This window comes from Talpa europaea (genome assembly GCF_964194135.1).
Source record: "Talpa europaea genome assembly, chromosome: 11".
Lineage (NCBI taxonomy): Eukaryota > Metazoa > Chordata > Mammalia > Eulipotyphla > Talpidae > Talpa > Talpa europaea.
The window spans coordinates 92,923,768-92,949,516 of NC_140078.1; the positions used below are offsets into that span (position 1 = coordinate 92,923,768).

A 25,749-nucleotide genomic window follows, 5' to 3' on the forward strand; every position below is an offset into this window, starting at 1 on the left:
TAAAAAAAAAAAAAAAAGAAGAAGATTCTATAGAATAGTTGCCTCTGAGAGTAAGGACTGAGGAGAATAGGATTCCGGGGATCTTTCTTGAATGATGGTGTTCTGCATTTTGATAAACTCTGTGTTATGTAAATAAATATTTGTCAAAATTCGGGAAGTGATATATATTTTGAGATTTAGTCACTTCAGTGCTTGTAAGTTTTCCCTTAGAAGGTAAAAAGTCAAGTAGATGATGAGCCCTAGTTCATGATATGCTTACCAAAGTATTTGGAGGTAATACGCAGTATTTGGAGGTAATAGCTTTGAGACGCATAAAATAATTAGAAAGTGTGATGAAGAGATTGATATGTTAAAAAGCATAGAAAGTAAAATATTAACTGTAGGTCCCTGGTGGTATGTGTGGGTGGAGTTCACTGTGAAATTTCTTTCAGCTGTTCTTGTTGGAAATTTTTAACAGTATTGGAAGAATTAAAACACTAACCAAAGACCGAATGTGTTTTGACCGAATCAGTGTGTTGTACATAAGAATAGTTGCTTTTTAGCTTTTGGTCACAATGGCTTTCAAGAGAGACCATTTGAATTTTAGAAATAATGTGAAAATTCTAGGGCCAAAATAAATGTACTTTCTATTGTATAATTCTGTGGGGAAAAAAAAGAAACACATGCAACCAAGATTTTCATCACCACTACTTTGTAATGTGTAATCATCATTTTACATTTTCCAAGATGTGTTCACTGATTGCTTTTGTGTTTGTCAATTCATTCTTTGAATGTTTGTTTTAGGCCATATTTTTATGATAGGAAGAAATAAAAACTAAACAAAATTGAACCATTTAGGATTAGTAAAAACATTTAAGCTTAAAATGTGGTTTTCAGAGCTTTAATCACTTAAGATCCAGCACCTTTTGTAGATATGATAAAGTCAGTGTCTTACAGACTTAGAGAAAGGAGTCCATTTTCTTACCTCTTTAACTTTAGAGAAGCCTGAAAAACCTTTAGTGATGCCAGTCACCCATCCTGAAAGCTATAGCAGCAGTAGGGTCATCTGTAATTCGGTCATTCTAAATTGCCCTCTCAGCTAAGAAGCAAAATTTATACACATCACACCCAAGGGAAGGCGTGAATATCATGAAGAACCCCTACTTTATACTTACGATTCAAGTGCCTTTTTAATGTACATTTAAAGCTTTCAGTCCTCAACAAATCACCTAAACCTCTTTAGATTACTAAAAATGTATTGATAATGGGTTTAAACTACTTACATTGATTTGATGAATTCCTCCTTGGATTTTGGAAGGGGAACAGATTTGACACTTGTTTCCTTAAAGGCCTAATAATATTTTTAAAGGAATACTAGGCTATTTCAAAAATAAATTTTAAGGCCTCCCTAGTGACACAGGGGTTAAAGTCTCAGTACTCTCAAACTATGGCCAGCCACTGTGACAAGAGTTCAATCCTGACCAGGGAGGTGACCCACATGGCGCAGCAGATCTCTCCTGTCTCACCTGCTGCTCCCCTCAGCAGTGTATTTCAGTAGATCCACCTGTTCTCCCCACTCTGTGGTGAATCCTCTCACCCCCTGCACCTCTGGCCTACATTCCAGTTCTTGTATGCACAAATAAATAAAAATAAATCTTTGGGCCTCCCCTGGTGGTGCAGCAGTTGAGCACTGGGCTGTGAATCTACCCGCAACCTCTGCAGCACCAGTTCAATCTCTGGCCACCAGCGAGGGTCCCGAATGGTGCGCAGACCTCTCCTGCCGCCCGCTGCTCCCCTCAGCAGTGTACTTTGGTCCTTCTGCCTGCTCTGCTCCCCGCTCTGGCTCTGGTGAATTCTTTCACCCTCCCGCGCTTCTGACTGTACCCAGTGCTTGTATAAATAAATAAATAAAAATAAATCTTAAAAAAAATAAAATAAAATAAAAATAATAAATTTTTAAATTCTAATACTCCTCCAAAGAATAGTACCCAGTCAAAATTTTTGTGTCTATAACACTTATTTATGATAAAGTGATTATAGCAAAAATCATCTTTGTATGTTAAATATTAAGTTTCATGGAATAAGGAGGGCATGTCTGCATATTAGTTTATATGGTTGTATCTTTCTGTTGTTCCTGACGTTAGGGGAAAATGGTCTTTCTCTGCTGAGTATGATGTTAGTTATGTCCTTTAACATGTTTAGTGTGTTTCCTTCTGTTATGTTTCTAGTTTTTTTTTTTTTCCTTCCTCTCCCCCATCTCCTGTGTTCTCTTGTTCTTTTCCCTAATCTCTTAAAATCTTTTGTTTCTGTGCTATCTATAGTGATTTCTCCTCTTTCATTTGTGATAACTTGTATTCAATGTCTTCTCTTCTTTTTTGCTAGCCTAGGCTTATCTATTTTATCTTTTCAAAGAACTTGCTATTGGTTCCAATGTTGTAGGTATTTTGGGGGGAGGGGGAAGTGGTCTTATTTTAATCTCTGTTGCATTTATTTTCACTCTTATTTTTATTATTACAATCTTTCTGCTAACTTAATGTCTTATTTATTCTTTTCCAAGTTGTTTTAGATGTGATGTTTAAGATTTTTCTTGCTTTTTAATATGGCCTGTTGTACAATTCTTTTCCCCTTAAGACAGCTTTTGTTGCATCCCATAGATTCTGGTAACTTGTATCATCATTTTTGTTAGTCTAGATATTTTTCAAATTTCTGTTTTGATTTCCTCTTATGTAATTGCTACTAAGAAACATGTTGTTTAATTTCCATGTTTTTATGGGTTTTTTTCCCCCCCTGTAGTTCTAGTTTTATGACATTGTGGTCAGAGAAGGTACTAGGAATAATTTTAGTCCTCGTAGTTTTGATTATTGACTTGAGTCCCAAGGTATGGTATATCTTAAAGATGTTCCCTATCCTCGAGGGGGAAAAAAAAACGAGTATGTATTAGTTTTGGGGTGAAGTGTTCTATAGCTGTCTGGTCTAGTTCCTCATTTAGAACTGATATTTCCTTATTTATACTTTATCTTGTTGATCTGTCCATTTTTTAAGTAGGATATTAAGGTTTCCTAGAATTATTGGGTTATCAGTATCTCTGAAGTTCTGTTATTGTCTTACCTGTCTTGGTGCTCCATCCATCATTCATTGCGTACGTGTTTATGTGTTACTGCTTCTTGTTGTCTTTAACCCTTAATCATCATAATTATTCTTTACCTCTTTTTACTTTTTTTTTTAATTGAAAGTCTGTCTTATCAGATGTAACTATAGCTTTCCTGGTTATTTTTCGTTGCATTGGTTTGTATAACTGTCCTCTAACCAGTAATTCTAAGTACACATTTACTGTGTTGTTAATGACTTCTAAGTAATTATCTAGCTTTGAAATTACTGATGGCAATGAGTTAACCAAAGAATATGTCTTCATTACTGCAACTGCATTTCTTATTTTTGTCAAATTGATAATTATCAAATGATTATAAAATTATTGCTTGATTAAGGAGCTAAGTTTACCTTGACATTTGCCTGTGTTTTTTTAATTGGTTGTTTTACAAAGTACTACATAGAGGTAAAATGACTGAAGTTTAAAAGATAATTTGTGTCTGGTTTTTAGAACCTTAAGTAATATCAGTTCAACTGCATTGATTGTACTGCTTAACATATATTCCTTTTCCATACCACCCTGTTCTTCTGTAAATTTTGGTCAGATAAAATACACCAAATACTTGATTTATACTATAAACATTGAGTTTTTTTATATGTTTGCGCTTTAAGATACACATGCTAAAAAAATTAGTTTGTAATTCTGAACAGCTGTTTTACCTCGTTAGGCATTCAGTTTAACTTAATGCTTGAGTAATAATTGTACAAAATAAAGATGCAAGAGAATATTCAAAATAAAATTAAGGATTAAATATTATGGATATTACACTAATTTCAAATTTCTTTCCCCCCACCCCCCCCAGAGCAAAGATGGGAAAACCCCACTGCACATGACTGCCCTCCACGGTAGATTCTCCAGATCACAAACCATTATCCAGAGTGGTAAAAAGTATTTCTGTTTGTTTATTTTCTTAAATGTAGAAAAAAAAATCTTCAAAATGAATGGTATTGTGGAATTGTCATAACAGTCTGGATATTTTCAGTTCTATCAGAGTTTATGAAAATCAAATAATAAGGACTATATCCCATGAATACGTACCTTTCATAGTTGTTTTTCATTTACTTTTGTTTTATTTCTCAATTTTTGACTTCTCTTAAAATTAACTTACAACTGCTGTCTGTATTATATATTAACAAAACTCTTGCATATACCTTTTCTCCTTTTGAATATTTTGAATTCTTTGTAGGATTTTTATGTATTTTTTAACTTGTATGCTTTTGCATTTGAAGTATTAGATCAGCTAACCTTTTAAATAAAAAGAATTTAAATTGCAGTTCTTTAAAGCAATGTTTCCCAAACCATGTTCCAAGGAACTGTTTAGTATTTGTCATCAACATAATAGGTGTGATGGTTTTGCAGGGGAAAGTAGGTGTAGGTTCATGGTCAAATAATTAGTTAAGCACTAATTATACCCTAATGCATACAGTGTGTACATTAAAGCTCTGAATAGTCTTGCTCTGAAGAATTGTTTTCAATTTAGTTTTAATATGGTGATTTCCAAACTTACGGGCTCCAGAACCTTTTTGTCATTTTCAAACTTGTTAAAAATCTGTGCTCAATTTACAGACCTTCTTAAGTAACCTATAACCTGAGCACCTGGCCCTATAAATGTTCTCTGAATGAAATCTAGTTAAATTGCTGTACCCATTAGTTTGTGCTTGAATGCAGTTTTATGTTACTTACACATAATAGGTTTGACTTGATCTTTATGTAGTCCAGTGTCAGATCCTATGTTCTTTGTTGCAGGAGCTGTAATCGACTGTGAAGATAAGAATGGAAACACCCCTTTGCACATAGCAGCACGGTATGGCCATGAGCTGCTAATCAACACTCTTATTACAAGTGGTGCTGACACTGCAAAGTAAGTACTTACAAAGATGTTGATAACTGTGACAGGGAAGCACAGAAGGAAGAGAATTGCAGTTTTCTTGATATTTTGAGAAAAATGTGAATTTTGAGCTCAGTATTATACTAATTGCTTGAACTCTCCTTTTTGTGCTGACAGTGATAAAATATTTAATACAATTTCATTTGGTAAGCCAGCTTAGAGTTTGTTTACATGTTTCTACCCCGGTTCTTTCTAGATTATGAGTAATAATGCTGTTTTGATCAGAGCCTTTAATTTTTATGGTGTTAATCTAAGATTAAAAAAAAAAACCCACCAAAAAACATTTCACACTGAGTACTTTTTTCATCTAAATACTATCTATAAAAATAGTGGTTTTCAACAAATGATAATATCAACAGATGCTGACAAAGCTTTTGCCAAAGTGCAACACCCATTCATGATAAAAGCCCTTGAAATTCTTGGGATACAAGGAACATACCTCAACATCATAAAGGCCATATATGACAAGCCAACAGCCAGTATCATTCTCAGTGGCGAAAAACTGAAAGCATTTCCATTAAGATCTGGAACAAGACAAGGATATCCACTCTCACCACTGCTTTTCAATATAATACTGGGAGTCCTAGCCAGAGCAATAAGCCAAGAGAAAGACATACAAGGAATCCAAATAGGAAAAGAAGAAGTCAAACTATCACTATTTTCAGATGATATGATAATATACATAGAGAACCCCAAAAACTCCACAGAAAATCTAATTCAACTAATCAGTTCAGTAAAGTGGCAGGATACAAAATCAACACGCAAAAGTCAGTAGCCTTCCTATACACAAACAATAAATCTGAAGAAGAAATCAAAAAAACCATCCCTTTTATTATTGAAACAAAAAAAATCAAATACTTGGGAATAAATTTAACAAGAGGTAAAGGACCTATACAAAGAAAATTATAAAACACTGTTAAAGAAATAGAAGAAGACACAAAGAAATGGAAAGACATCCCCTGCTCATGGATTGGAAGAATAAACATAATTAAAATGGCCATCCTACCAAAAGCAATATACAGATTCAGTGCTATTCCTATAAAAATTTCAATGTCATTCTTCAAAGAAATAGAACAAGTATTGATGAAATTCATATGGAATCACCAAAAACCCCGAATAGCCAAAGCTCTCCTGAAAAAAAAAAAAGAAGGGAATGGAGGCATCACACTCCCAGACTTCAAACTATACTACAAAGCCATAATCATCGAAACTGCATGGTACTGGAACAAGAACAGACACACAGACCAATGGAATTGAATAGAAAATCCAGAAATAAACCCACGGATTTACAGTCAACTAATCTTTGACAAAGGAGCAAAGAATATGCATTGGAGCAAAGAAAGTTTGTTCAATAAATGCTGCTGGAAAAACTGGGTCGCTACATGCAAAAGAATGAAGCTTGACTACTACTTCACACCATGCACAAAAACCAACTCAAAATGGATTAAAGAGCTAGACATAAGACCTGAAACCATAAAATACATAGAAGGAAATATAGGCGAAACACTACGTGATATGCACATCAAAGACAACATTACAGACACATCACCCAAAGCAGTGATAGTGAAGGCAAAGATAAACAGCTGGGACTACATCAAATTAAAGAGCTTCTGCACAGCAAAAGAGACAATAACCAAATCAAAGAGAAACCCCACCGACTGGGAGAACATTTTTGCACCCAACACTAATGATAAAGGACTGACACAAAAATCTACAAAGAGCTGATGAGACTCGACAAAAACAAAGAAAATAATCCAGTCAAAAAATGGACAGAAGAGCTAAAAAGAAACTTCTCTGAAGAGGAAATGCAAATGGCCAACAGGCATATGAAAAAATGTTCAACATCACTTATCATCAGGGAAATGCAAATCAAAACTACTATGAGATACCATCTTACACCAGTGAGAATGGCACATATTAAACAATCTAGCAACAACAAATGTTGGCGAGGTTGTGGAGAAAAAGGAAATTTCCTGCACTGCTGGTGAGAGTGCAAACTGGTCCAACCACTATGGAGAGCTGTGTGGAGATTCCTCAGCCTGCTAAAGATGGAGCTTCCATATGATCCAGCAGTTCCACTCCTAGGTAGTTACCCAAAGGACACAGAAACATCCATTCCAAAGAGCACCTGCACCCCTATGTTTATAGCAGCACTGTTTACAATAGCTAAGCTTTGGAAACAACCCAAATGCCCAAAAATAGATGACTGGATCAAGAAGATGTGGTACATATACTCCATGGAATATTACTCAGCATTCAAAAAAAGATAAACACATGCAATTTGCAGCAACATGGATGGAGCTGGAAGGGATCATGCTCAGCGAAATAAGCCAGAAAGAAAAAGAAAAATACCGGATGGTTTCACTCATAGCAAGAATCTAGAAAACTTAAATAAGGGACCAGGAAAAAGAATAACTATAAGAAAGAAAATATCAAAATCAACAAACAACTATGAACCAGAGACACTCCAGACACTCTATGGGGGCTGGGGGTCGGGGAAATAAGGGGGTTGTAATTGTAAGGGGGATATAAAAATAAAATTTAAATTAAAAAAAATTGGTTTTCAGACTCTGCTGCTGAGCTCAGGATTTCTTGGTAGTGACTACAATGGATCCCTTGCCTCATACTTTCATAAAAAAGCTCACTTTTATTTATTTTCTGTATTGAAGTTGTTATGTGAGATTTTATTTAAATGATGGATTCTCTTGCATGCTCTATAGTAATAAACATCCTACTTAAATCAGTGTTTATCATTCCTATGTTAATTTTTATCACACTTTTATAAACTCATTTTAAATCTAATTTTCTCTAAATAGCATTATATGCCTTTTTTGCAACTGTTACTTTTACATGAAGTTGTTTATTTAGCCATGTTCATATAAGTTGCATTTTCTTTTTCCACGTCTCTGTAAATAACTCTAGTTCATTTATAAAATTTATTATAGAAATAATTTAGTCATTCTTCTTACAAACATAAGTTGTCTTCTATTTTTTACTATTACAAAAATTATTGCAGCAACATATGCACATTTTGCCCTGTGGTAATGATTCTTAATGGCATTCGGTGGAGAGAATGGATGTTTTCTAGGTAAATGGCTAGAGACATTTTGGTTGTCACCACTTGAGAGGGAGAGTGTTTAACTGGCATCTAGTATGGATAGCGCCAGGGATATTGCTGAATGTCCTGTATTCTCAGGATAGCTGCATATGCATACCTTCAACCAAGTCCTTGAAATAAAGCTGAGGTTGAAAGACCCTGCTCTTGGAACTTTTTGTCAGATTGCTCTCTAGAGTGTTATGGATTGTGATTCACCTAATTATCTTTTGACTTTTAAGTAGTTTCTTTATAACTTACTGAATTGATGGACTATTTCTTGTGTTACAATGATACTATCCTATTTACTTCAGGCGTGGCATACATGGAATGTTCCCCCTCCATTTGGCAGCCTTGAGTGGTTTTTCTGATTGCTGCAGGAAACTTCTTTCTTCTGGTAAGTGAACTCTTCAGAGGCTAATTTTTTAATTTTTCAGTTAAGGTGTAAGTTGACTTACAAATTTTAGTGTAAGATATCTTAGTTTGATTTTTATACACTGAAACGATAGCCACAGTAAGTCTAGTTAACATATATCCACATGATTCTCCAATTTTTTGTAACCCCAACTCCTCAAATTTTAATACAATCCTTCTATTGTGATTTTTCAGAATTACATATAGATATTTCCAAATGTGGGTAATTTTTTTAACCCCCTCTTAGAAGATAATCGGTCCTTTAAGATTCACTTTTCTCTTCTGCTCTGTGAAAGGTTTATATTTAGTAATTTCCTCCTCTTTCTTTTAGGTAATAGAATGTGGAATTCTTCTAGAGAAGCTTCAGTTCATTGAATGTTGGTCTTGAATTTTCTGTCCCTTTATGTCTAGGAGCAAAATATCTCCATTTGTATGCTTGCTTTTTAAAAGACAGTAGCCATTCTGTATATATCTTTTGAGTTTGTGAAATTTTGCCGTATCTAATTACTCTTAACTAATTTGAAACAAAATAGGATCAATAGCTTTCTATAAATATTTTTACAAAACTATGGTACTTATAGAATGCATGGATTACTAAATAATAAGATATGATTTTAAGTGATATTCTGTGTTCAGAAAGCTGAATAGATTTTGTATATTCATGATTGCTGAAAGGATTATGGGAATGTATCAGTAAAAATTAACATACTGTAATACTGACAATTCTGAGTTTTTCTTAATGAAATTTTTTAAGTGAGTTAATTCTATTTCGAGGTTCTTTTTAAAAATATGTACATGCCTATAAGAGAACACTAAAATCTCTTCTCGGTGGTAGTAATAATGTATAGGTAGCAATTCCTTGTGTCTTTTTTCTAAAAAAAAAAAACAGCCTTAATAAATTGTAATTCATATACCATACAACTCACCCATTTCAAGTTAGAGTCCAGTGCTTGTTAGTATATTCACAAAGGTGTTTGACTGATCACTGCAATCGCTTTTAGAACATTTCATCTTTCCTAAAAGAAACACCATTGACAGTCTCCATTTTGAATATGGCTATTCTGGGCAGTTTATAGAAAAGTAATCCCCCAAGATGTGGTCTTTTGTGGCTGGTTTTTATCCCTTAGCATAATGTTCTCGTGGGTCATCCATGTTATATAACATGTATCAGTATATTGACAGACACCTCATTTTATTGCACTTCACAGATACTGCTTTTTGAAAGCTCATGATAGTTGGCATTTTTTAGCAATAAAATATTTTTAAGTATAGGTGTCAACATTGTTCTTTTTCTTTAGACAGATCCTTTCGCGCTTTAACAGGCTACACTATAGTGTAAAACTAATTTTTATATGTGGTGGGAAACATTCATGTGATTTGTTGCACATGAATTTTTTTTTTTTAAGATTTACTTTTCATTTATACAATAGCTGGGGTACAGGCCAGAGGCGCGGGAGGGTGAGCGGATTCACCTGAGACAAAGCGGGGAGCAGAACAGGCAGACAGACTGAAAGCTCTGCTGAGGGGAGTAACAGGCGCAACAAGAGAGGTCTGCCACGCCGAATTTTATTTTTATTCTACATTTGCTTTACTGCAGTGGTCTAGAACTGACCCCCCTCTTTTGGGTTTGAGAAATAAATGCCTTTATTTCTTTTTAATGCTGAAAAATATTCCATTGTCTCCAGTGGCATTTAAATGAGTACTCCAGCACTTGCCCTAAAAAAGTCCCAGTTCTTTAGTGGTAATTATTTTGGTAATATTGGATGCTATTAATCTATTTTCATTAATTTTTACCTATTTGGAATTTATGTTTTTGTTTGTAGTTGAGAGGTGATTCTTGATATGATACAAAGTAACATCTGTAATATTAAATATACATAAGGTGTATTCATTCTTGTAGGATTTGATATAGATACCCCAGATGATTTTGGCAGGACCTGTCTACATGCAGCTGCAGCTGGAGGGTATGTTAATAGTATCATTCTTTTTCTAAGAGAAGGGTAGCTTACCATAGTGGTTTTTCTCTTGTCTTTGTTTATTTTTATTAGTTCTGGGCTGCCACAAAACAGAAATAAAATGTAACAGGAGTGGTTTGGGAGAAGAAAGTCCAGAATAGAGGAAATTGCTTTTTTCATCTTCTACTTAAGTCATAAGTTGTAAATGGGAAAGATGGAATAAATATACAGAAGTAATGCTTTCTAGAAGAGAAAATTATTTCTGAATAAGTAACATCAGAACATCATCAAGTAACTAGTATTCTCCAAATAGGTGTTTGCATTTTTTATCATAATTACAAAGGGGAAATGTTGGTTGTCCTTTCATGTCTTGGCTGTGCCCATGCCTACATAGGAAAAGGAAAATTAGAGCTAAAAAGATTTTGAACTAACTTTTAAATATTACTACTGTGGAAAGCTAAGCAATGACAAATTTCACCTAAAATTCTTGGTCTGTGAAGTAAAACGTCCTTTTAATAAGTTACCTGAATTAAATGTCTTATATAAATGTAGGGTCAAGATTAACAGAGACAGTAGATTAATAGCATGCTTCTACATCTCTGCAACTGATGTGTGAATCTTTGACTGGGTCCTCTTGTTCTTCCAAGGTCACCAAAGAACCTTAAAACCCTAGTTTCCATGTTGCTTGCCCTACAGAGAGTGACAAAAGACAAACATGAATGTCTGATCACTTGGCAGTTAGTTTTCTTTGTAACTTATGTTGTAAGTTGATGTTCAGGTTTATAAATTTAAGTTTACCGAAGTAAAATGCATGTAATGTGCACCCCTACAATTTTAACTAAAGATATATCTGTGTTTGTAGTTTGGTTTTTTAGACTCATTTTAGTATTAAAAACAACTAAATAGAAACCATTCAGTTATAACCATGTTGTTTGAAGTTTGTTTAAAGATTTCCGAAAACTCTTCAGGAACTTGTAAATGTGAACTCCTTTTTTAAATTTATTTTTTAAAAAAAAAGATTTATTTATTTATGCATACAAGAACTGGGATACAGGCCAGAAGTGCGGGGGGTGAGAGGATTCATCAGAGACAGAGTGGGGAACAGAACAGGCAGATCTACTGAAATACCCTGCTGAGGGAAGCAGCAGGCAAGACAGGAGAGGTCTGCTGCATCATGTGGGTAGCTCCTTGGGCAGGGATCAAACTGGTATTGCAGTGGCTGTGGATTGTCATAGATTGCGCCACCAGGGAAGCCTGTGAACTCCTTTTAAACAGTGACAATGTGATTCATTTTTAATTCCCTATCAGTTTGCCAATATGTATGTACCTAACTTTTTAACTTTTAGATAAGATGAATTTTAAATGTGTTTATATATCATAAAACATAAATCATGCTGTTTATTAATTTTCACTCTCATTTGAAATCATGCTTTTGTATTCATTAAAACCTACCAATTTCATTATAAAATTACTGACCATTAAGTCTTCTAACTGTATTTTCCCTGTGTAGGAATTTGGAGTGCCTAAACCTTCTTCTGAATACTGGTGCAGACTTCAACAAAAAGGACAAATTTGGGAGGTAGGGTGTGATACAGTTTCTCTATAGAAGCATATTAATGTTATTTACTTGATGACTCATTTGACCTTCATACTAGCTTCTAGTGCTGAACAATTTAACATCTTTTGTGAGCCTGATTTGTTGAGAGAGTCAAATAAGTTGCTAATTTGTAAATACTCATTTTCACCCACTATCTTCTTCCACTGGGCCCCTGCCACTCCTTCAGTCTACAGTCAAAGCCACAGCTCTCCTGTATGAGCACCTCTGTAGCTATTAATATCATTCCTCCTGCCATAATTATAGCCATGGAAACGTAAAACTGTTCTAGGTTCCTTCAAGAAACAGCACCTAGACCTTTGCCCATATGTGGTTTCACAGCACTGGAAAAAGGAAGGAAATAGTTTACAAGTATATATGTAATTTTTCTTCCCCTTGTTTTGTACCTCCCCACGTATACATGTACACATGCCAACATGTCCATATACCCCATCATGCTGATCTGCAGCAGACATGGGAAATGGCAGAGTCCCTCTGTAGTCATTCTTATTTTCATTTTTCAGCCCCAGCCTCACTACTATCTTTTGTGTTAGCAATACTTAGAGCCACCATTATTTACTAAATTACTTTGAATAGGAGTTGACCCAGAGTGTGTTTGTACCATACAGGAAAGAATTAAAGATAGTTTGAATTGGTTTGAAAACTAAGATTGGCAGTATTAGCAGATTTCTGTGTGTCAAGAGTTTGAGAATCATATATATCAAAGTGTATTACAGGAAAGAGTGTGTGTGTGTGTCACAAGGATTTGTGTAAATATCTCAGTGCATGTGATTGGGCCACTGCATAAGTAAATAGAATTATGTATCGTAGGATATTACAAATGCATATAAAAAAGAAAGGGAAAATACTACTATTTGAGCCCATAATTACTTTGAGGAGTTGTCTGCTCTCATAAGCCTGCTAATGGAAGGAACTGATGCCAGGCAAAATCAAAAGTCACTGTGTTTAGCTTTCTAATACAGTATTTTTGTAGTTGATTTGCTTTTGTAATTAAACTTTGATTTCTTACATTAGTAATAACACTTGAAGCACTTTTTGCTTCTGAAGCATACTCTGTAGAAGCTTAAAAATATTTCAGGGCTAATTGCATTTTTAGAAATATCTTGATAAGATTTTTTTGATAAAATTAAGTTTTAGTGTCATTTCACTAGGTAAATGTATTAGTAAAAATTATGCCTTGTTTCATATCAGTAACTGGAAAGAAATAGACTGCAAATATTCAGTCTTAGAAATTATAGCTGTGCTCTTATTCTTAGGATGAATCATCTTCCAGAACTATGCCTTTTTTGTGAGAAATCTGATAATAACTCTACCATTTGTTGATATAACTGAACATTCTTTCTAATGCTTCTATTTTTTTTTCTTACCCTTTATTTCTCTACTGAGACATGAACAGAAGCAGTTCCCTCTGTACTGTGGAACATTTTTATTAGTAAGAAGGGAACCTTTGTTAAAATGAAAGTCCTCAAGTTTTTGGGCAGCAGATGAAGGCTGTAATTTGTTGAAAAGACTGGAATTGTTACTATCCAGGGAATGTGAAATAATTTAGCTGTGCTGCTGCTTATTTCTGGTTCTTAAAGGGTCTCTGGCACGTGATCCTCTCCTCCTGGCTTTCAGTACAGTGCTCCAAAAGACTTAGTGTGGGGTAAAAATCAATCTCAGCCTCACGATATAAACAGTATTTGTGGATGGACACTCTTGTTTACAGGTGTATGTCTCTGGCTTTTGTTTTTTATATTAACATGGGCACAAAAGATCTCCACTGCACTATGCTGCTGCCAACTGCAATTACCAGTGCCTGTTTGCTCTTGTGGGATCAGGAGCAAGTGTGAATGACCTTGATGAAAGAGGCTGCACACCCCTGCACTATGCAGCTACTTCAGACACAGATGGCAAGTAAGTATCATGCAGTGAGAATGAAGGATTATTACTTCTATAAACCAGCATCTTCCATATGGACAACTGTTCTTAGTGCAAATTTGTATTTCCTTTTTGTACTTCTTGTTGTTAATTATCTTTCCGAGTCTCTACTATGGAAAATAAATTGCTTCGTAATTATCCCTAAATCATAGCTATTACTATTTCTGCTCTATATTCTACCTTTATTGACTGATCTGGTAGAAGAAAGATAAAGACCCCTTCTCATACTATCTGCCAAAAGCACATCTTAATATGCTTTAAAAAACCTCAGTGTATTTTCATGGAGCTGTGGTTTTTTTGCTTCTGACTTCTCGGAAGTAGCAGCCTTAAGTATATCATAAGGAAAGGGAGAAAGGAGATATGGACAATATCAGAAGAATTGGTTGTCGGAATGCCTGACTCTTTCACAGGAAGAGAGTTAAGATTTGCAAGGAATCCTAATGAATTGGTACCGAAAAAGGGAGTGATTGGACTCGGCAGAAATTGGCATGTAGCTGCCACTGAATGTTGCTTACATAAAGTAAATTAAATAATGGATTAAGTCAATGTTGGACAAGAATGAATAAAAACAAATGAATTAGTGACATCTAAATTCTTTCATAAGTAATAGTCAGCAAAGTTGCTCAGACCCATTTATTGTGCTTCATATATGTTGTCTTATTGAAAGAAAATAAACTCAATGGAGACAATGGAAAGATATTCATTGTCTATGGTATTCTCCATATGTCTGGGATAACGATTTCTGGGAAAAGTTTATAAAATATACTCCAGGAAGTTGCATTTATAATAGAGCTATTACAGGGGCCTCCCTGGTGGCGCAAGGGGTTAAGCACCACACTTTTAAGCAATATGCAGCCTCTGCAGCACAAGTTCGATCCCCGGCCGGCCAGGGAGCAACCCACATGGCGGGGCAGACCTCTCCTGTCTCCCCCACTGCTCCCCTCAGCAGTGTATTTCAGTCAGTCTGCCTGTTCTGTTCCCTACTCTGTCTCTGGTGAATCCTCTCACCCCCCCCCCCCCCGCATCTCTGGCCTGTATGTACCCCAGCTCTTGTATGCATAAATAAATAAATCTTTTTTTAAAAAATAAAGCTATATGAAAAAGAAAGAAAAGAAATAAAATAGAACTTACTTTGGTTATTTTTATCCCCAGAAAGTATAATTTGACAGTATTATTCACGATTGTTAATTTATTATAAATTCTGTAATTTCAAAGCAATTTCTATAAGCAATATTTTGTAATTTTGCAATTGTGGCTAAAATTCTTGTTTTGTTGAAGGCGATAGTAAAGTGTATTTTTTATTTGCAGGAATATGCCACTTTATGCAACTTCATATATGTCAGTATAGCTTAGATATGTAGAGATTTGGGAATAAATTAAATTATTTGAAGTATTTTTGATAGTAGCCATATAATGAAAATGTGTGATAAAGACTGTAAATCAGAAAATGTTTTTATAAAGTTGGGTAGTCGATTATCCTGTGATTCGTAAATTTTGTAGTTTCAGGGTTTGATTGATAAATTTTCCTGAAATAGGTTATACCTAAATAACTATTACCACCTTCTATAGTCCTTTGTCACTGCTCCCACGCAAGAGAATAACTATTTTTGGGATTTGTGGATTTATTTTAAGCCATTCTACTTTTTCTGGAGAAAAGTACTGTTACTAAAGTGAAAAAAATCATTAGTTTTCACATCTAAGATAAGCTGTTTTGAGCAGTAGGCTAGTGATGTTTTATATTAAGATAATTTTCAGTATCCACAGTAGGCAGCTTGATGACTGGAAAGCATGAACTGAGAGGCGTACTTTAAATTTTGGGCAATTTATATTACTCCCCCTTAAGTGGTCAGCAAAAGTTTCATCTGTAAAATTAAAAAGAAACATACTTCTTAGAATTATGGAAAAAAACTAATGAAATCATGGTGTAAAAGAACCTAGCTCAGTTTCGTGGAGCCTCTGTTTCTTATCTGTAAGATACCAGAATTGCTGAGATCCTATTGAAGCCACCATTTATCAACTCAGTGATTCAATTCCTTGGAAACCATTTTAGGATATCAGAGGCATCTTTCCAGTGTGTTTTGGAAGCTTTATTAGTAGCATTAAAGGATAATGTTTCATTTTTCTAAATTTCAAAGGAATAGGTTGGATAAGAGAATCTGTCCTAATTAATTTATATTTCTGCTAAAGCAAGAATGGAATATATCCTCAAAGAAGAAACAAGTTTCCCATAACTTCAAATTCTGTTTTCAATAATGTGTATTTTTTGTTGTTTTGTGTTTGTTCATTAATCTGCTGTCGGCATCAGTTGCTACCTATAAATCTTCCAAGGGAAAATTGATAGTTTGGAATTTTTAACACTCTGACACTGGCTTTGTGCTGTTCAGAAGTGACATAAATAATTACTTATTCTCCCTCCCTTGTGTCCCTCCATCCTCACTCTCAGTGATACTGGAAGAATCCATGAAATCTTTATTGACTCATTCTGTTAGTCACCTTGTCATCCTGATGCTGCATTCTGTGTAGAATTATGACTAGGCAAACAAATATACAGTTGCTATTAAAAGAAACATATTACATGTATCAAACTTTAATAAAATTCTCTTTGCCAGTTGAAGAAAATAGGACTGACTTTGAGCAAGTCATGCTCATGTGGTGTTTATGAGGGGAACGGGTGGGGTTGATTTTCTGATTCTATGTAAAGAAGAAGTCCTCATGCCTGCTGTTCAGAGATGGCCACATAGGTTTCATCTTTAATGATAATTGGCATTTTTCACAATATCATGTATTGATTTCTGATGGTATGGTTTATTGCTTGTTTTTGAACTTTATGTAAATAGAATCATGCCATTTTTTGTTTAAAAGTTTTATAATCCTTAGATTAATCCCTAAGTATTTGATATTTTTGTATATAAATCTAAATAAAACAAATCTATAAATTCCCTTTTGTTTGTGGTGGTGCAGAAAAATGTATTTGACTTATTAACCTCTGTTCCCATTTCATCTGGAAATTGAGGTAGTGTGACCTAACTCATGACAGCCATATAAAGTATAGCATATGGGGACTGCTTAGAAATAGTACCTGGCATATTATAATCTTCCTATAAATATTAGCTGCATTTTTAAAACCATGCTTAATCTTTTTTTTTTTTTTTTTTTTTAAGAATAGACACAGTGTATCTGTACAGTGTAGGAAATGAGGGCCTCAGGTGACAGTGCTACATCCTCTGCCCATGGGCTGAGTGATCTTGACCTTCCAAGCGTCTCAAGAAATTAAATCACTTTGAACTTTTGCCAGAACTTCGAGGTGGGAATTCATGAATGATAGGGGCAATGTAAGAGAAATTTAAATAATTTGAAATGCACTCTGCTATAAATCATATGCTTACTTGTGTTGAAGTTAATTTGTCTAACATTAAGTGAAAAAACAAAATATACATTGTATTACTGCCATAAATAATCCTTCAGACAGTGCATGCACAGTTTATTTCAGGGGAAGGAGAATAATTATAGAGAACCTTCACTTCTTAATTTTCTGAGTTTTACAAAATGAGTATGTGTTAATTTATAATGATGAAAAATCAGAATAGACTCCTCCCTTTCACCTTTTTTGCAAATTAAAAATGAGGTCCAGATTTTGAAGATAAAGTAATTTTGTGATTCATTATTTTATAAACACCTGGGTTAAAGAGTCACTCTTAGGTCATTATCCTCTATGTTGAAGCATTTGGTGTTATGGAAAGGACAATGAATTTGGCCTGCCCTTGACATATTTTAGCCAAAGGATTTAGAACAAATCATTTAATTTTCCTGGGCATCAGTAATTTTTTTTCATTTATTAAGGGTAATGCTTATCTCATGTAATAGTTAAGAAAAGTCTCTATGAATTAACTCTTAGTTTTTATTTATATTGTTCCAGGAGACCAATCATCTGAGTAATGTAACTGTAGAAAATTAGAACAATAATAAAATTTATAAAAACTTCTGTATAACAGTTAAATTACCTCAAACCATTTGAATCTGTATGGTTGGAAGTAGACATTGTAAACAATGCTTTTGAGATGTGTTCTCCTACTTTAGAAGGTAAACGTGAATGTACTTCCTTGCTTTGCTTTCCTTAAATTGTTTTTCAGTACTCTTGTATCAGTGAGTTACCTTAAAACAGTTTGTTCGAATGATAGAATCTACCTTGTATTCAGGTCTCAGTAAGGAGAACTATTTCTGTCTTACTTATAACTAGAAAATTCAAAGATAACATGGTACCCTTGGTGAAATGCTTGTACCTGTAAAGCACTTAAACTGTCCTCTAACCCTCCAGGTCTTTTCTTCTCTCCTGAGCATTGACCACTGAACTGGACATCTAGGAAGGTTGTATATAGACATTTTACATACTGACAGTGTCTGTTCATAAAGTGCCTTTAAAACTAGTTTATGAACACCAGAAAACACTAGTCTTGTTGCTTCAGAGTCAGACTTTGGTTTTTTGGTCCTAGTGATAAACCAGTTGACTATGTTTCATTAATAATTTTAGCTGTACTTAAAATATTAAAATCTTACTTGTCAGAAGAAGGTGAGAAAGATCTAAAGGGTTTTAAGCAATTCAACTTGAAAGAAAACAGGGTTGGCATTGAAAAGAAAACATATACATATGCATATATATGTGAATGAAGGGCAGAATTAATGATCAGTTTCATTGTTTCAGAGTTGCTTTTTCTTTTTATATAATTTCAGTGCTTTTAGAAACTTGAATTTTTAACAAGGAATGTTTAATTATAGATTTTTTCCTCCTAGTAATGGAATTGTTTATTGAAATATTAGAAAAATTACCAATGAATAATCAGACTTGAATTTGAACATGTATGGACTTCAGATTATATTTAGTTGTATTCCTATAGGAATGGTCTCTACAGAGATCATTTCAACATAAAGGTGAAATGATTTCCTCAAGATCTTTTGTTGTGTTTTTTTGTTTGTTTTTAAGATTTATTTATTTTATGCATGCAAGAACTGGAGTACTATATGGCACAGCAGACCTCTCCTGACTTGCCCACTGTTCCCCGCAGCAGTGTATTTCAGTCATTCTGCTTGTTCTGATACCCACTCTGTCTCTGGTGAATCCTCTCTCCATCTCTGGTGAATCCTCTCTCCCTCCACACCTCTGGCTTGTACCCCAGTTCTTTGTATGCATAAATAAATAAATCTTTAAAAAAACAACTGGAGTACAGGCCAGAGGTGGTGGGAGGTAGGGGTGGGGAGGGGATGGTGAGAGGATTCACCAGAGACAGAGTGGGGAACAGAACAGGCAGACTGACTGAAATACACTGCTGAGGGGAGTAGCAGGCGAGTCAGGAGAGGTCTGCTGCCCCGTGGGTGTTAGCTCCCTGGCTGGGGATTGAATTCATGCTGCAATGACTGAGGTTTTATCTTTAGTGCTGAGACTTAACCCCTTGTACCACCAGGGAGGCCCATCTCAGGATCTTATGTATCAAACTAGATCTAGGGACAAATCTTTTAATTTCTAACTAAGTACATTTTTTTCATTATAGTATCAATCAAATTTATTAAAATTGTAGTAAATTCTGAATATTTAAAAATTATTTTTCTCACATTTTAATAGCACTAGAATGAAGTATATCTCCCATGGGAAGATCTTTTCTTACTACCTACAGTCCACTTTTACTGTTTCTGCACTTCTCAGTCCTCTAATTCAAGGTCAGCAAATTCTGACCTTGATTTCCTTGATATTTTTACATTTTCTTGACCTTCCTAGTGAGATAACTGTTCTCATGTGTTTTAAATAGATAAGCAGTAATACTGCCAACATTGCATGCTCACCACCGCTAAGAGGTTAATTTTCAATCACACATTTTCTAAATGGAGTGGGTGATACCATAATAGTGGTACTAAACTTGCTAACAGACATTGGAGGTGTTCTCTTTGAATGAAGATTCTCTTATGAACATTGCTTTAATATTTTATGACACAATGTTGAAATAGCAAATTTATGTAGCAAATAGATATATGTATGATTTTAAAATGCTGAAAATATTTTGGAAATGTTGCTCTGTATAGGTGCCTGGAATACTTACTAAGAAATGATGCAAATCCAGGGATTCGGGACAAGCAAGGATACAATGCAGTTCATTATTCAGCTGCTTATGGTCACCGTCTGTGTCTCCAGCTGGTAAGAGTCCTGAATTTCTGTGTAAGAACTAATGTGAGTTTATATTCTAGTAATATAATGCTAATAAAAGAATCAAGAAACTGATTATGTGTTGCTTTTTAATACTTTTAGAACCCATATACCTCTTAAATTCATACTTGCCTCAGTAAGAAATCTCATTCACTTCTCCCTTTCAGAAAGAAAGGAGGAAAAGAAAATTGGTTCTCTGATCAGGGCTACTTATTTCCTTCTCTTATATTTAACTCACGTATATGTAGCATTTACTTCCCCTGTGTTTTAAAATAAGTGTTTTTGAGAAGTTTCTGAAGAACTGTAGCTGCATCTTATGTGAAAAATAAATTTTCCTGTAAATGGAAGATTCCTAGGGCATTCTGAAAAGTCCATTCTTTCTATTAAAAGTCTCTAATGATCAGGAAGACTCTGCTTCTGCAATGGGGTTTTTATTTCAACTGTGATCTTATTCTTGAATATTTATACCATTCACCCCACTTTGTCAAACCATAGGGAAAGTAAGGGATAAAAGATACTCAGTGCATAACAAATGCTTCAGGTTAAAGAATTCTCTATGATTTGAGGCTTACTTTAGAAACTATATTCATTAATTTACCTTAAAAACTGTATTAAATGTTACTTGTCTTTAGGGGGAAGTAAAATGCAAGGAGAGTTGACATAAAAGATAGAAAAAGGAGGCTGATGTATTTAATACAACAGTTAGATTCCTGCTACAAATAAATATTTCCTTAGGTTATCATGGTATCTTTAGACTAAAATCTTATAACCGTATATATAGTTTTGTGGTCTATTATATTGTACAATTGTTTATTTAAAAGACTTAAATTTTTGAGGGAAAGAAAACACATGTTCCAAATGAAATACAACAAAATCCTATTTAAGTAGAAAAATGTAGTTGACATTTATCTCTTTAATGCATATGAATACCTCTGACCTAAACATTTTTATTTTTATTTCAGATTGCAAGTGAAACTCCTTTAGATGTTGTAAGTATTAGGCTATGCCCTCTGCCCCCCTGCCATTCAAAATTTTATAATTATTCATTTTGTTCGCACTAGAACTGAGACCAATTTTACATATTCCTGGGAACTAAGATAAATGACATAAATCATGTAAGCAGGGAGACAGTAATTAAATAGCATTTCCCTGAAGCTCACCGTTTATAGCTCTCCCTCAGTGCTCTGGTTCTTTCCACAATTTCACAGTGATCTGTAGAGCTTGCTGAGTTTAGTTTCACAATGTAATGGTCTTGTATCTTAAAATTCATATTCAAATGTTAATTTATACTCATGGATTTAACTTCAAGTAGGGAAACAGGAATAACTGCTGTAGTATATCTGAAAATGCCATTTCTGACATTTAAAATGCTGCTTTTCTATTTCAGTTAATGGAAACCTCAGGAACAGACATGCTGAGTGATTCAGATAATAGAGCCACAATAAGCCCTTTACACTTGGCTGTGAGTACTGCCTTCATAACCAGTTTCATAGCTAGTTTACTGAGAATATCTCCTCTCTGTTTTGACTCAAACTGGTACCCAGAACTTCTGTTCCATGTAATGATGATCATGAAATTAAAATGTTAACTTTTTCCAAAGAATTGTTCAGTGTACTTTTGTTAGGTTTTGTTTAAATGAAAACAAGCCCCTCAAAATGGTATTGGGCTTCACCAAGGGCCTGCTCTTAAGGTTAGAATATACCTATGATGTAAATTTGAAAATGCTCAGTCCTCCTGGAATGGTTTCTAACTTGTTAAGCAGGTAACTTAACAGTGAAACACCGTAATTTCTATGGTATTTCTACAACTTTTTGCTTTGTGATTTTGGGGTAGTAACTTATGTCCACTGTCCACTGATACTTCAGTTGCTTATGCTTCTAGCTTACGGGTAACTTGTATTTCTCCACTAAATGTCAGTCACTGAGAGGAGAAGGTTAAAGAGAACAAGAGTTCTTGAAGACAAGAAAATGAATGAATTTAAGAAATGTCAAGCAAAGCCTAGTGTAGCTCAACAAAGCATGTTACAGTTGGAGCAGGAGGGGAGATGGCGGAGGGAGGGACTTTGAGAATCAAGAGACTTGGGTACTGTCACTAGCTATTTGTGTGACCTCTGATTTGAAGTAAAAATGCTTTTTAGCATAAAATACTTAAGTTAATGTGGATTACTATAAATTTGGTGATTCTTTAGTTTCTTCTCACATGTAGTATTTTTTTATCTTAGTATTCATCTTCCATGTTTCTAATACTGACACATGTACATTGAATTTTCTGCTTTGTGTTTCTGCCTCTCTCACCCCACTAGTATTTCTTACCGTCTTGTAAATAACTGAGGAGACATAGTGAAGCTTCCTTCCTCTTTGCCCTTTGGGGCTTTGGAAACAGTATCTACTTTTCCCAGATTGCATAGAAAATAAGTAATCTGAAAGAGTAATGCCAGCTTGGAGAAAATAACCATTTTACTCTTGGTGGCAAGAAGTAAAGTCTGCGCAGATGACTAGACAATTCTTACATGCTCCTCATCATCATCATCCTTCTAGTATTTGTGCTATCATTTCCTGAGCACATGCTAGGTGCCAGACTAAGCACTTTGACAAGCTTTTTGATTCTCCCCAAAACCTGTTTTTTTTTTTGCTCCATGGTTTTTGTCAATAGTGCTGTTATTAACTTGGGTGTGCTGCTGAGTAGTATTTTTAAACTGAAATGGAAACAAATTATGATTAATGAGGCTCAATGAATTGTGATTTTATCGTCACTTATATATTTTATATCCCTAAGAGGTTTTCAGGAATTACTAGGAGTGATTTATTTTCCCTTCCAAACTCTCCCAGCAGAAACAACTTGATGCAGTGAAAACACACTGGCTTGGTGTTTAAGGAAGTTGGTCTTGGTTTCTCTTTGTGCATATTAAATGTATAGATTTCTTGTCTCAGCCCTGTTCGTCACGAGGGGAAGAACTCTGTGGCAAATCATGGCTCCTGTTATCCTTATTTTCTCTTTTCTTTCTATAAATATCTCCTACATATATACTGTTTTACACAAAGTTTTTTTATTTTAGAAACATACTTTCATTGACCTGGTAATGCAGATTATATATGATCCTAGGACGGTAGAAATCCGTGCTCTCCAGTCACTTTCATCTTTGAGGCAGTCAAGTTTGTCAGTAGTCAAGTGGCCTACACAGAACTATCAAAGAGATCAGTAAAGCTAGAGAAACTTACCTCTTGCTGCTACTCTGACATTTTTTTGCCAGAAACAGCATTACAGCCCTTTGATGGAATGTGGGGTCCTGCCCTAGCTAAACTCCCTTCTTGAGATCAAGAGCACGCGGGATTTAACTCAATGGTGGCAGAATTTTATATTTTTCAGTTTGCACTTGATCATTTAGCAACCTGCTGAGCTGTAGGTCTGAATGGTACCGGAAAATGACTTGTGATAGTCCCTTAGCTACAAAGTAGTGGTGTAAGTGAACTGGAGAGAACATTCCTTTCATGTTGGTTCTGTGAGAATAATAGGTGTTCATTTGACATGTTGGTTTTTGAAATGAATTATCTGGAAGCCCCTTCATCAGACTGTGTTTAAATCTTCTTGCTGTTTTATACAGTTGAGACAATGCTTGTCTATGGCAGTTACTCAAGCAGAGCTCAGTCCATATATTTCTGTGCTAGAAGAAATGTTTTATGTTATGGGTGAGGTAGTTTTAATTTGAGAAAATAGAAGTCTCAAGTACTAGCTTAACTTCAGTTGCTCGCTGACTCTTTAGGAAAAGTTGTAAAATTGTATCAGGGAGTTTGTAGAGCACTGAACTATGATTAAGAATACAGGCTGGGTTTCTCTCTCTTTGCTCAAAAATGAAAAATGATGTAAGAATTATATAAAATAAAATATTTTTTAAAAAATTAAAAAAAGAAAAAGAATACAGGCTTTGGAATCAGACTTAGAATAAAAGCTTTAACTGAAAGCATGTCAGACATCCATTGAATGTCTGTCATGAGCCATACACTGTATACTCATGGAAAGATCACCAGTCATTTGAATTTTTTATTAGTCCCTAGCACTATAGCCGACTATTTGATTATTAGAAAAATTCGTAGTTAATTTTCTGAATTTTCAATACAGAAGCTTTGGATTGTCTTGTATATAATGTGAAAACAGGTTTTATAAGGTATTTGAGAAGTCAGTCTAAATATTTTTCTAATTAATATTTCTATTTACTCCTAGGCCTATCATGGTCACCATCAAGCACTGGAAGTGTTGGTACAGTCTTTGTTAGATCTTGATGTGAGAAATAGTAGTGGAAGAACACCCTTAGATCTTGCAGCATTTAAGGGCCATGTTGAATGTGTGGATGTACTCATTAATCAGGGAGCCTCGATCTTAGTGAAAGATTACATTTTGAAGAGAACCCCTATACACGCTGCAGGTATGTTAAATATTATGCATGCTTTTATTTACCACTTTTCATCTAATACTCATTTTCTTTTTCAATTTTTTGTTTATTGTACTTCTGGTAGTTGTAGCAGTTGTAGCTTTTTGAAAGGTCGAATGATTCTACTCAGGGAAAAGCCAACAAGAAGATTGTAGCTGCTTTATAAATCATTAGTTATCTTAGAGATTGGACTTCCATAAAAGTCTTAATTCTGAAGTAAGTCTTAGTTCTGAACAAAATAAGGCAGTTATTTTTACTCATTTCTGATGGACATGATTTTGGATTGGTATGTGCTTTCATTAGCAATTGATAAACATTTTGACATCCTTTACCAGCATTAGCATTTAGTCAAATTATACCTACATTACACAGCACTACTCCATGTGTGATTTTTTTGTGGTGGTGTGGGTTTATCGCCATGTCATTTTTGACTTGGTACCAGCTATGTTTCATGGCAGGTACTAATATAGCACTCTCTCTAGAAATTTTCTTTTTTAGAGATTTATTTCAAATAAATCCGCATGCAGGAGCTGGGGTGTAGGCCAGAGGTGTGGGGGTAACAGGGGTAGTGAGAGGATTCACCAGAGTCAGAGTGGGGAGCAGAACAGGCGGACTGACTGAAATACACTGCTGAAGGGAGCAGCGGGTAGGACAGGAGAGTCTGCTGTGCCGCATGGGTTAGCTCCCTGGCCAGGGATTGAACTTGTGCTGCAGTGGCTACGAATAGCTTTAGTGCTAACCCCTTGTGCCACCAGGGAGGCTCACTTTATTACAAGACAATTTTAATTTTAAGTAACCAAGACTGATACACTTGAAGAAATCCTAGCCAAGTATTTTTCTCATTCTCGTTGGCCATCTTTATGTATATGATTAGATTATTTTCACTTGATCTGTTTTATGGACTGATACTTAGGGCAAATTTAAATATAGGTCTTAGACTTTGCTTCTGGTGCTTTTGGAAACTTGCATTTTACATAACAGCCACTGTCTCTCCAGCACAGCCTTTCAAAAACCAGCAGATAATCAGGGCTCAGAGACAAAAATTTTAGTAATGTGTTAAAACTTGTGGTAAATGTGTGGGTATAAATTGCTATATGGTAATCAAAATACCATCATTTTC

General features: G+C 34.8%; 1 protein-coding gene across 5 annotated transcripts in view; it reads left to right on the plus strand.

Annotated features, from left to right (window-relative positions):
* The window catches only part of ANKRD28 (ankyrin repeat domain 28), a gene marked incomplete at both ends in the record, with an annotated part of 134,087 nt that overhangs the window by 91,915 nt on the left and 16,423 nt on the right, over positions 1–25,749 (plus strand). For all 5 annotated transcript variants that reach the window (XM_084247920.1, XM_084247921.1, XM_084247918.1 and 2 more), the window contains 10 exons: positions 3,930–4,008; positions 4,874–4,988; positions 8,424–8,506; positions 10,424–10,487; positions 11,989–12,057; positions 13,849–13,989; positions 20,083–20,194; positions 21,166–21,192; positions 21,591–21,665; positions 24,422–24,623. In XM_084247920.1, coding sequence (XP_084104046.1) covers positions 3,930–4,008; positions 4,874–4,988; positions 8,424–8,506; positions 10,424–10,487; positions 11,989–12,057; positions 13,849–13,989; positions 20,083–20,194; positions 21,166–21,192; positions 21,591–21,665; positions 24,422–24,623 — 967 coding nt within the window. The remainder of the gene's footprint in view (positions 1–3,929; positions 4,009–4,873; positions 4,989–8,423; positions 8,507–10,423; positions 10,488–11,988; positions 12,058–13,848; positions 13,990–20,082; positions 20,195–21,165; positions 21,193–21,590; positions 21,666–24,421; positions 24,624–25,749) is intronic.